Here is a 13,438-nt window from a genome sequence, read left to right as displayed (position 1 = left end):
ATACATAGCCTAACTGGAACCAACAATACCAATCTCCCAGCAAACTGAAAAGCTACATCATGTGATCACAGCTGCCACTGCTGATTGGCTGCTCACAACAGGAAGTGCTGGCACCCTGCTTACTAACAAACTACCCCTTGAAGGGCATTCACGTTCAGCAATGTACACAGAAGAGTTTGTTTATGCATTATTGCACAATTAAATAAGCACACCTTGTATCTCTGTTTTAACACATTGTGTCCCAGACGACCTAACGCATTCAAGGCATGTAACAAAATGAAGTGAGCAGCATATACCTTTCTCACGGACTCCCTTATTGCCTGGTGCTCTGGGGTGAATAATGAATGCCCCGTATGGCTGGCTAATTGACTGGCAGCAGCTGTCTGTGAGAAGAACCCGGTCACCGCTCCACAGCTCCTGCCAGCAAACAGAGCTCCTTTTCCGGATAACCTCATCTGGAGGGAGCTGCACAGCCTCAGAGCCATAGTCCGCGAGTCTGCAAAAGTCACTGCGACCTGCAATGTGACAAGGACACACTCACTGTAACCTGCCAGTGGTAACAACGTGGGTTTAAAGCTTCACTATTAAGCATCTGCAATTATTGCTGGATTATCAGCAAGCATAGCTAAGGATGATGGGAGTGGGAGTACATTTTAGTCACCTACTTTTTTTTGGATTAAAATGAACTCGATATACACTTCCAAAACATTTAATTACCTACTGAGATCAAAACATGTTTATTTACAGGCAGAAAAGGAAAAATAAAGCCATTCACTCACAATGCCTGGGAGTAAATACTATAAGAAGTTGGGTTGCTGAAGGAGCAGGATCGCCTCCATGCACAGGGATTAAAAGGGCAAGTCAGTTCTGGTCACGTGACTGCGATGTCGCCCAGTTAAAAGGCCGGTCTTTCAGAGACGGAGGCTTCTTAGTATCTTACAAGCACTGGGCGGGAGTGTCTATGCAAAGAGGGAAGCAACGGACTTTACTAATTATGAAGTCAAAATCATAAAAGCATTATTGAATTGAACAAATCAATCAATAAATCCACTAAGATTTTTTAAAAACTTTAGTAGGATTTAATGAAACAGCAGACATATTTAGTAATATACTGTAAACAAGCATGTGTATCATTTTATAACCAAACACACAGACAAAAACCATTAAAAGGAAGAAAGTTAAGAGTATGTAAACTCAAGGGCTTAGGATCCAGTATTTAGGGGTATATATATATATATATATATATATATACACATACATATATATATATATATACATATTTATATATATACATGTCCTGATGAAAGTCTATAAATAAAAAGACTGAAACGTTGACTAGAAAATCGGAGTTTTGTGCAATAATTTAAGACAAGTCCCAGGAGTGCAGGTAACTATTATTGGAATTTATACATATATATACATATATATATTTATATATACACATATATATATATATGAATATATATACATATATTTATATATACCGGTGTATATATATATATATATATATATATATATATATATATATACCCTCACTGGCCACTTTATTAGGTACACCTGTTCAGAAGACCACACCGGGTGCCACTCCTGTCAGCCAAGAAGAGCAAGACTGATGAGTCTCGATTCCAGCTGCAACATTAAGATGGCAGGGTCAAACTGGTGTAAACAACATGAAAGCATGGATCCATCCTGCCTTGTATCAACTGGTTAGGCTGGTGGTGGTGTAATGGTGCGGGGGACATTTTCTTAGCGCACTTTGGGTCCCTTAGTACCAATTGTGCATCGTTTAAACATGACAGCCTACCTGAGTATTGTTGCTGACCATGTCCATCCCTTAATGACCACAGTGTACCCATCTTCTGATGGCTGCTTCTAGCAGGGTAATGCACCATGTCACAAAGCTCACATCATCTCAAACTTGTTTCTTGAACATGACAATGAATTCACTGTACTCCAATGGCCTCCGGAGTCACCAGATCTCAATCCAATAGAGCACCTTTGGGACATGGTAGAACGGGAGAATGTCTTGGCATGTCCCTTTCAGCATACCCTTGTTCTAGGCAAAGGAGTTGGAAGCAGAAACCGTAAACTTGTTTTGCACGGCACAATACAATCAATATATAAAAAATGTCCGAGGTGTATAAATGGGTTAATAAAATGTATCCCCTTCAGCATCACTTGCATTATCTGTATAATTAAACGGATTATGATAAATATGTAGAATAGTATTTAAGGAAAAGGGCATTTAAACTATAAATTGCTTTTAGAATAAATATGGTTTCAGGGGACATGCTTTCCAGCCTAGCCTTACTAAAAACATTGCTGAAAATAATAGGAATGTGCAAACGCTATCCTCTTTTAAATGAATTTACGTGTTCGCAGCAATCACTTATTCCAGGGAACGTTTAATATTTGATAGTTAGTCTAATGTGAGAAGTTATAGTTTCTATCTATCTTTGGGACTGGACTTAAATGTGCTGTAAGTGGAAGGCATGTCTCCTGGAAATGAAAACACAGCACACTTTCTAATGACAAGCATCAGGAAATGTCGGCAAAAGAAACACATTCATAGAGAAGACAAATAAAGGAAGTGGTACATGGACTATTTAAGGGGAGCTACTTCTGCGTATTAGTCACACATGCCACATTGCATGGAGTTACCTAATGGAAAATGCTTGTGCTTGTTTTGGCTTTTTGTACCCATCCCCTGGGTCCTTCATTTAAGCTCCAAGCATTCTTTTACTTGTCAGAGTAATCTTATGACTGACATGAGCTACGGAGGAAAACAGGGTTTGCACAATTAGGAACAGAATAATTCTATTATTTACTTTTAAGATTTTTCTTTCATTAACACTTAAATCGAAGGGTTAAAAAATACCATTTACTGAATTTCACACTTGTATAACTAAATGCAGCAACAAAAACATAATTCCTAGTTCATTGGGATACCCAAACCCTACCCAGAAATCGTTCCTAAATCATGTCATGATTTTGTTTTTTAGCTGGGAACATTTATTTGTCATGTGACACAAAAGTGGTACTGATACGTTGTTGCCATAGAAATTGAAAGAGATGAAAATATTTTTTTCTGTTGTTTTTATGTGACTCAACTATGTGAGTGAAGAATAACATGCTAGATCATGTAAGTTTTTTATTTCCTTAATGTACTAGCAATTGGGATACCGTGCCAAATGATTATTCACGCTGTCAGAACTCGTGAAACTGTACGGCATTTATTCTATGATCAGCCAAATGTACCGCTTCTTTAAAAAAAATGAAATGACTTTTCTTGCTCGATAAAGGCTGCAATCTACTGGGTACCCAGATGTTAACCTCACATGATAACACCTACGGTTTATTATCATTTATTGATTTATGTGGCAGAAAACAAACTGGACCCTGTGCAAGTTGTGACTTCAAAAATACCCCCACGTGAAAATAGAAATAACATTTTAATTATAAAACAGATGCCTCAAAAGTAACCATAAAAATACATCTCTTTGTCCTCAGGAAATCCCAGATCAATATTTCAAAGCAAAAAGTCCACAGCTGCAGAGATCTGGTGTTGCCATAGGTAGTGATGTCAGGTGCTGCTAAAGTGACATTCATAAAATAGGGTTATGATCCAGACTTCCTCATCTGGCACTTTATCCCAACTCGTGACGAGCTGTTTAACTCAGTCATTCCAGGTCTGTATGTACTAAAGAATGGTTGCCATCCCTCTACTCATAATCTACTTATGAGTCTGATTCTGCAGAGGCTGACCACATCGGACTGTTAAAAGTTCTAGAATCCAGAAATGGAATCAGTGCCATGTAGATCATATCCAATGGATAGGGCCAATTTAATCACCTACTCCAACCAGTAGCTACTTTTACCATATGCAGTGGCCCCATTGCAGATGTGCTGCTCTAGCGATTTGGATGCATAATGGTATCTGCAGCAAATACGGTATTTTGAGTTTTAGTTATTGCGGGAACTTACCTTCTGGCCATGATTGATCCCAGGTGTTGTCCCATATTTAGCACCTTTGGCATCTCCTGGGTTGATTTCTCACATCTCTTTGTTGCTGTACGGACAGCCATGTATTGTGACTTTAGTGTTTCGATGCATCGCTCTATGGCTAAAATCGCTTTCACGTTTAGCATTTCAAGCCTTTGTGACTATTTCATCCAGATACTGCGTTCTCCCCATTGCCCTTGTAGTGAGCCTGTTTCAACTGTTTAGCCTGATTTTGGACTCACATTTTGAAATGTGAAGTGTATGCTTTTGGACATATAAGCAGCATTAATTTGAGGGCAAATATTCACCTTTTAGCAAAATTTAGTATTCTCATTTTCCTACTTGTAAAAATTTGACTATTTGGTTAATTGATTTTTCATATATCCAGCACAGCCTCTCCCACATATTTAAATTAACTCATTGTATTATCGTCTGCCCCTTAAATGTAATGTCATTTTATCCATCATCGTCTCAATATGTTCTCACACTGCTTCCAAACCTCTGATGCTCTAGATTTAGACCATGACATAGTTTAGCATTCCTCGCCTTCTCTCTTCCTGTATTCTATTTTTTAAATATTTGACCATTTACATAGTGATCTTTAAGTTACCTTTGCATTAAGAGTTGATCTTTTCTGTGCTCTCTCACCGGAATGTTGAACTTTAGGACCCCGTGGGCCTACAAACCGGCCAGGGTTAACAAACGTCTGGCTAAGCACAAGTGGCTCAATGACATTTTAACTCTAGGAAGACTGTCCAGGGATCCTGGTCCATATCTGCCCATTGAGGCCCAGGGTTCAACACTCTCAACGCTCTTTTGGCTTTATATGTGCATGTGATTAAAAGGACTGGACAGCCTCACCAGATCTCCGGGCAAGTTCCTTCTATCTCCTAGCGGGGGAGCCGTGTTTGTCCACTAAAGGATGTCTGGAGCTAGCCCTGCCTCTGTACGCAGTTAGCCCTTACTCTTTCTGCAGCTAGCCCAACTAATTACAAAGCCACCCCCAGAAGAGGGAGAGCTCCAGATAGCCTACCCTGGGAAGTTCCCAAGTATTTGGCATTTGGTATAGATAATATAATAATAGACAAAAATATTGTTAGCAAAAGAAAGATGCATTATATTTGTCAAGAAACAATCAAGAAATAATTATATCAGAAATTAGTCTCCTAAAACGTTCTTGCATGTAATTATTGCGTCTCGGCTCAGACTGACAGAAGATGCACATTTTTAGATGACTGTCTACAGTGATTAATAATGATTTGATGAGATAAAGGAAGAAAAATAGCACAGCAAATTTGATATTGGCACTGTTTAACCCCTGCAGATAATTTGGAAGTACTTGAAGAGTCCTTTCAAATATTGCCTGATTAGAATGATGCTTAAAGCAGCATAATTTGGCAATTCCCTTCCTCATTATGACTTTACATCATGAAGGTTAGCTTCACTGATTACACAGTTATATTTAAGTATAACACAGGATATGAGCCTGTAGCAAAACTATCTGGCAGATATGGAACCTAATACAAAGTTTGTCTAATGTTTTAATCGCGTCAAAAAGTATGATAAGCGTATTTAACAGAATGTGTGTGTGCATTCCCAGTAGTGGCGCAAGCATGACCTGTGGTTTTTTCTCTGAACTTATGATGTCATAACAGCCAGCTTCACATTGCAGAGAGACAGGAACAGTAAAGCAAAATAATGTTGGACAGTTAACAGCTATACCTCTGAACTTCCCAGGGTAGACTACTTGGAGCTCTTCCTCTTCTGGGGGAGTGGCTTTGGTAGGGGGCAGGGCTAGCTATCTATAGAGGTGGGGCAATCTGTGCACAAGGATGAGCTAACGGGGTCTTAAGTGGGTGGGGAGTAGGCAGGAGAGTGGATGCGGCCAAGCTCTGCTCCCTTTTCTGAAGAAAGAGGAAGGTGACCCAAAGACTTGGGGAAGCAGCTCTTCTCCTGGAGACTCCGGTTCAAACCCGGAGAGTCCCTACATCTGTCAGTAGCTTGTTATATGGCGGTATTCTTCTGGGTGACAGTTAAATCCATTACAGCCATTCTCAAAGTAATTGAACCTATTTTTTGAATGTTATAAATCTTGAAACGTTGGTCCTGGTTTGGGAACTAGTTGATGAGCCTAGAGATATGTTCAGCATGGAACACTATTACCCTAGTTATATCCACTTATTGTACCACATTTGTATTACACTGTAACGCTAAATAAATCTGTTAGTGTTCAATAAATAAGAAATTACATACTAGTAGCCCATATCATATGTCGTATTTAGCTTTGCTTTCAATAATTTTATGGACAGAGGGATATGTAACTGTGAGAATCATGTAGAATCCTAAAACTGCTGACACAAGTATCGTGTGTTGCAGGTTTTTCCTAAGGCAGTGCTGTTGAATGATAACTGTGTTTCACTTTCCTTGTATGGATTCTTATGTAAACAGATCATTTCCACAGTTTCTAAACCAGATGCATGTAATTCTCCTTCCTGTTGTACCTACTTCCTGTTGATAATGGCTATAACAGACTGTACACTGCGGCTTGATGAATTTTCTTTTCGGTTACATGCGCTGTGTATGCTCACGTTATGCAGCACGTAACCATTATAAAAACCCTTTTTTTGTTGAAATAAAAAAAATAAATTATGTATGAATATTTTTTTATGAACATATATTTATGTGGGGTCCCAACTGGATTCCCTCATACATTCTATGGAACAATACATGCACTTTTACCATGTACAAAGTCTTACAATAGCCCTTCTAGCACCTAATATGCACCACCAATAGGAATCTATTATCAAAAGGGCTGAGATCATTCCTGGTTTGACATTTTAAGGGTCCAAAAACCAGTTACTATTGGTATGTGATAGAATTTTTTTTGCATATAAAACAATAATTCATACTATTAAAATATGCAAAAATTGACTTGTTTTTAAACAATTCTCCATTGTACTAAATCCTTCTTTTCTGCGTCATGTGGATCATATCTACTAATAACATCAAGTGTATTCAGTTACTAGACAACTCGCCATACTGTATATCCTCATAATAGTTTTATTTATTCTAGAATAACAGGTACTGAGTTGAATTCACACACGTTTCTTTTATTAAAACAATCTATTACAACCTGCAAAGCGTCATGTTATACCTGGAGACTAGAATTACATGAACGTTCATGTCATTTATGTGTTTTGGGCTTCTAGCCCACAGAAGGTAAGAAGTGAATCATGCAGAGAGTAGAGGAGCTAAAACATTTACATACAGTTCTTCAGTCAGTTCCCTCGCAGTTTATGCAGTGGGTTTTTATTCATATGCCAATGGAACCAAGGGATCTAAACTGTTTTTACTAGACTGTAACAGCCGGTAACAGTCCTAGAAATGTTTAGGCAATCACACATCCTCCTTTCTCCTTGAAGGGATTCTTGTCTTCAGGAATACCCTTTACAAGAGGATCCTCTCCAGAGTTTCCTTCAATGTAAGTTTTGATTTCTTCACACATTTTGGATACCTATTAGGAAAAATGGAAATCATGGTTAGATCTACTAAGTCTTCAACCGAACCTATTTATCTTGGTAGTTATTTGTGATCCAAAATTGTGTGAGTATTTCTAGAGAGGAAGTCGATTATATTTTATTAAGGAAGAGAGGAGAAATAGGGACAGATTTATGGCAGAAGGACAACGATGGTGAACCTCAATTGTTTAATACAATTAAACAAATGCAGACGTTGCTACTTTTCTTTGTGACCTGGGAAACATATGTTTCAAATGCGATAAGATCTGTGTGCTTACAATAATAAGATTAGTGGTGTGGCTGTCATAATCTGAAATACATTCTAATATATTACATAGCTGGCCCTACGGATATCTGTTTTACCCTGGATACTGTTATACCCTGGTGTGAAATAGGGCAGAAAAGTGGAATATAATGTTATAATGTTTGTGTTAGACAAACCAAAAAAAAAATGTGAATTATTGTTTATGTGAGAATTCAGAATATATTCAACATTATACATATGTAAATGTGCAATGATACTGCCTATATTGTGCGTATCCATGGGATTTAAATGAAATACTTGTGTGTGTGTGTATATAAAGCAGAGCATGCGCATGGCTGTTATTCACACAATAATTCATGTTTGATTGATGTTTATGCACTATAATCATTATTATGTATATCTAAAGGACATAAATGAATACATGCATCGATATAACATAACACTAACCCAACAAATTGTCCTTGTTAGAGGATATTCTATACAGTGCATTGCTTATACTAATGAAAAACAATACCCGGTTAGGAAATATATAATTTACTTGATCTAAGGGTAGTTGATCTAATGTCCCTTCAAGCGTCTTATCAAATATTATGTTTTCAAAGCAGCACTAATGTGAGTTATTCTGTTTCTTAAACCAGGTGTAGAGTGATTCTGCTGACGGAAAAATGAAAAAGAAATAATCTCTCTGGCTGTTTATTTAGCCTAGCGGTGTATTTTTTAGTGCTGTGTAAATGTTTCATCCGCTTATAGGAAAATTGTGTAGCAGATAAAAGATCGGGAGTGAGACCACGTTGTAGGAAAAACTAGCCTCTCGCATAGTAATAAACAATGTCAGGCGCTTAGAATGCTGTGGAGTATCACTCCCATCACACCCAGACAGCCAGAGGCTGGACATAGTGGGAGTTATACTCCACAACAGCTGGAGTATCATATTGTCTCTTCCTGCCCCCCCCCACCACTGGACAAAAGATCACCTGCTGAAATATCCAGAAATATTAATTTATATTGAGAAATAATAGGAAAATTTGAACTTAATTTCCAGCAAAAAAAGTCTTGATTGATTTTACTTCACTTTAGACTCTCACGAAAATTGCTAGGAAAGTTTACTCACCAGTTGTCTCTCAAGTTTCACTTCTTTCTTGAGTTGTTCAACTTCCATTTTTAGTTTATCCTTTTCTGTTAAATCTTCTATATTGATCACCGGCATTTTCTGATGGGGGAAAAAAGGAACAATGTATGCCGATGAAGCCTTACGAGAACTTGTCATAGTATGGTGGAGGTCCCTACATGAGGAGACGTCTCCAAGGACATGAACTTACTTGTGGCTCTGCAGTCCGGAGTTGTATTCCCTTGAAGTAGCAACTTCCTCTCCAGCAGCCTCCTCGTCTACCTTCCTAAAGCCACTCCAACAATAGCAGCTTGCTGTTTTTTAAACTGATCTGCATAATCTCTGATAATCTGATTGCACCCAAGGGCTGTAACAATATACGTTCACGCGTTAAAAAAAATCACACTAATTCAAATAAATAGGCGTGTGCCCTAAAGTCATCAGATTTTAAAATATATATTTAGGTTATTATTTTACATTATATTATTTTATTTTATTTCAGTGCTGTGAATATTTCCTTAGCCAAGAGGCTAATAACCGATCCTAATGGGGTCATTAAAGCGTCATGTCTTAATCCAGTTAATAGCAAAGGCAGTTTAATCTGGTATTAGCGTAGACACATACTTTATATGACACGAGTCATAGAGTTTCTTATTAATTATAACAAAGGCCACATTTACGACACTGTTTAGTGAAATGTATTATTTATTTTCAAAAAGGCATAGTTACCAAATTCTGTCAGGTACCTGATGGCTCAGAATTCAGCCACAGTTTGTGTGTCGGGATTTATTTGAGGACAGGCTAGAATTGTATATCCCTCCTACTTGTTGTCTGCAGGCAACAGTCTGTTTTATTTGCTAATACCTAGACACCAGCAAAGTGTTTAAGATTAGTCTGTTAATTTTAAATTGTACACAAAGTATTTATATTTTTGTATATTTTTAGGCTAATCTGACCTCTTTTATAGTACCATTTATAGACATAGTGTGTTCCATGTTACTTCATGTTAAATCCTTTAGATTTTTTGGAATGTCTACTTGAGAGCGCTGTCATTTTTGAAATAGCCCATTCCTCTTATCACTTGGATCTTAGAATCTCATCAACTCTTCTGTGACCCATGTGCATAAGGCAATGTCGAAGCCTGGTCAAAGCTAGGCTAATCTGACCTCTTTTATAGTACAATTTATAGACAGAGTGTTGTCCGTTTCACTTTCATCTTAATATTCCTGCCATCATGGTTTTTGCAGGCAAGGGTCCCTTTGGTACCCTTCATGTCAAATGTACCTTCCCTTCCCTTTTACCTCTTATACCTTTAATACCTTACCCTATATGTATCCTTCATGTACTAAATCGTCCTTATTGTCTCCCCATCTCATCAACTCTTCTTTGACCCATGCGCATAAGGCCAATGTCGAAGCCTGGTCAAAGCCTTGAGTGGGTGAAACGCTTTGCGTATTTGGACTACAGCATATACTTTTATTTGTATTTGGTTTGCGAAGATACTTTTAATTGAAATCTGTGTGTTTGATCCTGAGGGGGATACATGAAAGACTCCTAATGGATAATGTAAGATACTACTTTTTTCATTACAATTGTGGATGCTGTTTTTCTTCTCTCTCTCCTACTGTGTTGAACGACACATACATACATACACCTGAAGCAATTTACCAAATCTTGGGAGCATACATTGATTCTTCCGTTGCTAGTGCAGCCATTATAGGGAGGGCATTTTGTGTTTAATTGTACTGCAATATTTCCATCGTATCTGTTTTTATTATAAAGGTTTCAATCCAAGGATTGCAATTAAGAACACTTTTAATCACCATTTAAAGTAGACTTGGGCGCCGGTGAACTCTTCATGTTCCTCTTCCGGGAAAAAATTCTTTGTATACTACGAATATTGGCTCTTTTCCATGTTCGTTAACATGCAGGGGTTAATACAGGGATTTAACAAAATTCATATGGCAGATAATGTATTTTCATTAAAAGTAAGTTACCAAAAAGCATGTATAATATGCTGTAATAGACTTGTAAACTCTGTTAAATTATATGGGTCTTAATTATTTAACTTGAATTGTTATATGACATTTTTTATTTGGAGAATATTGAGAATAATACTTTGTGCTCTAGGTACCTCAGTAACAATATAATTATACTTTAAAAGCTGATAATGCTGACACGATTATAAATATGCTGCATATATTATCACATTTATCCCCAAAAGTAGCCATGGTCTTGACCCCCCCACACACACCACATTCTTCCTCTTCTGTTTCTGGCCACCGTCATGTATACCTCCCAACTGTCCTTTTTTATGGGCAATATCCCTGTAAGTCACCCTAATGTAACCTTTTGGGGCAGTGGTGATCAGGGGCAGCTTGGTAACATCAGAGGAGTTCCAGTGATCAGCACAGACCTCAATCACAGCTCCCACATGGTTGCCTCACAAAGTGAGATACCGGTATATGACATCACATTGCATCATTCTGCATCAATAAATTGATTAATTGTGAAGTTGAGACCCACCTCAGCCACAGCCGCACTTCTAACCATGCCCTTCATAAAGATGTCATGTTTTGGGCACCTGAAATAATAGAGATTATAGCCATATATCTTCTTCGACTGGTTTCTCTGCTATGAGATAAATAGATTAAAATAGTACCTTTAAAAGAGTCCTATCTCTCTATATTATTCATCTTTTATAATTTAAAAACAAATGTTTCAACCACTTAATTGTGTTCACTGGCTTGTGTGGATATATGGAAGTCAGGGTCAGCAGGTGTCCATGTGGTTGTCCAGCGTTCCAGCATTTGTTTCTTTCATGGAACATCTGGTTTGCTGGCAAATTGTAATCTGTGTAAATAACGTTCTGGCCAAAATTCAATGAAGGCTAAAGTTCCCCGTGTCACTGTTTTGCTTGGCGGGCTAAACCAGAGATATTACAGGATTTGGACAGTTTATAGCTAATGATATCGTGAACCATGTGCTTCGAATATAATAATCTGGAAACATGCCTCTATGTGTTATTTAAAGTCTTTAACGTATATAACAGTATACTTCGTTAAAGATTACTGTTACAGAGGTCTAATCACTTTCCTCAAATACGTTTTATTATATTATATATATATGTATATTTTTTTATTATTATGATGAATATAGAAACATACCTTACATGTTCACCTTAAAGATGCCTGGACGTATGGTGAAGTCCTATGAAAAAATGTCCTTCAACATAGAATTAAATGCTGCGCGCAGAAATGTGGATTAATGTTTGTAAAACTTGGTTTTACCTAATTTTGCTCCAATAAACGTCCTTTTCATAAACATGTGAGGTACCAAACAGTTTCGTTATATGACCGGTTTTCTTTTTTAGCAGAATCCAGGAACATTTTGTATGCAATTATAAAAGTAAAACCTGGTCACAACGTGGCTATGTGGATATTTTTAAGTCATGCTCTATACCTTTAACATAATTAAAACACAGGCAAACTAGGAATAAATATGTATTTTTATTTATCACATCCCTTTGAATAATATATTGTTTAAAGGTGATATTAAAAATGAATATGTTTGGTGGGTATTTGTTAGAATTATATGTATGATCGTTGAATCATTTAAAGCAAAATACTAGGTTACTTTTGAAACATTACCTACATTTTACGTTTATTAAGGGTTTCTGGGGATATATCAGACTGTCCTGTGAAATGGGGCACATGCTCACCTTAATTTATTATCTATGCAATTCACTAGAATTATTAAATATATATACATATATATATATATATATATATATATATATCTTTTTTTAAACTATTCTTTGACAGTATCTTGTATCACGATTTTAGCCCAGTAGTATGCTTTGGAATCTTTTTCTTAATCAAAAGGTAAACCAAGAGTCTTTCACACATACCTCTTACACCACCAAGCACTGTAATGACAGTGTATGGTTTATAGAGGATAGAAGTGAAAGAAAAGATTCATTATGTGTCATTATCCACAATCTTGATAAGATTTTACCAATGTGTGCTTTAGCATTCTGTCTGTGTGGGAATAAAAGGGATTTTGTGACCTTAGTATTGTGAATATATTTGTGTTTAGTTGACTCACCCAGTCCAGGAAACAGTCTGAAAAATACAACTGTTTTATTATATTATACTTTCAGGGTTACCATCTATTAAATTGCCATATGATGATTTCTCTACTTAAATGGATAGTTTACTGTCACCACTAAAGGAGAATGCAAATTAAAGTAATGGTGTGAATACTTTAATGTGTCCATTCTTCAAAAACATTAAAAAAGGGAAGAGGGAGTTATATATGTTTGTATGTATGTAAGCTGGAATGTATAAATGTATGTTAGCATTGTTGTCTATGTATAAGTGTCTGTGTGCATGGATGTCTATGTATAAGTGTCTGTGAGCATGGATGTCTATGTATAAGTGTCTGTGAGCATGGATGTGTATGCATAAGTGTATGTGGGCATGGATGTCTATGTATAAGTGTGTGTAAGCATGGATTGATATGCATAAGTGTGTGTTAGCACGA

General features: G+C 37.0%; 2 protein-coding genes across 4 annotated transcripts in view; both read right to left on the bottom strand.

The window, feature by feature from the left end:
- LOC128496678 (probable acyl-CoA dehydrogenase 6) overlaps positions 1-887 on the bottom strand; it is a 56,179-nt gene extending 55,292 nt beyond the window's left edge. The window contains exons 1-2 of one of the 2 annotated variants that reach the window (XM_053466427.1): positions 780-887; positions 297-515 (exon numbers count right to left, since the gene is read on the bottom strand). In XM_053466427.1, the coding sequence (XP_053322402.1) occupies positions 297-485 (189 nt within the window). In that variant the 5' untranslated portion in view covers positions 486-515; positions 780-887. Of the gene's footprint in view, positions 1-296; positions 575-779 lie in introns of those variants that run through there. The other variant, XM_053466428.1, reaches the window with a different exon arrangement.
- A 6,204-nt stretch (positions 888-7,091) lies between these two features.
- On the bottom strand, positions 7,092-9,263 carry LOC128496681 (guanine nucleotide-binding protein G(T) subunit gamma-T1-like). Of its 2 annotated transcripts, XM_053466432.1 has the most exons (3): positions 9,105-9,263; positions 8,897-8,995; positions 7,092-7,516 (listed from the first exon to the last, which is right to left on the bottom strand). In XM_053466432.1, the coding sequence occupies exons 2-3, from the start codon at positions 8,990-8,992 to the stop codon at positions 7,391-7,393; spliced, it is 222 nt and encodes a 73-aa protein (XP_053322407.1). In that variant the 5' UTR covers positions 8,993-8,995; positions 9,105-9,263; the 3' UTR covers positions 7,092-7,390. The 2 variants fall into 2 exon arrangements, with proteins under 2 accessions (XP_053322407.1, XP_053322406.1); XM_053466431.1 differs by lacking the exon at positions 9,105-9,263 and having other exon boundaries at positions 8,897-9,098.
- Positions 9,264-13,438: the final 4,175 nt, after the last annotated feature.

Source organism: Spea bombifrons, chromosome 5 (genome assembly GCF_027358695.1).
Source record: "Spea bombifrons isolate aSpeBom1 chromosome 5, aSpeBom1.2.pri, whole genome shotgun sequence".
In the NCBI taxonomy this organism is placed as follows: Eukaryota; Metazoa; Chordata; class Amphibia; order Anura; family Pelobatidae; genus Spea; species Spea bombifrons.
Note: the sequence above shows the minus strand (reverse complement) of the source record. Positions and strands in the feature narration are given on the sequence as shown.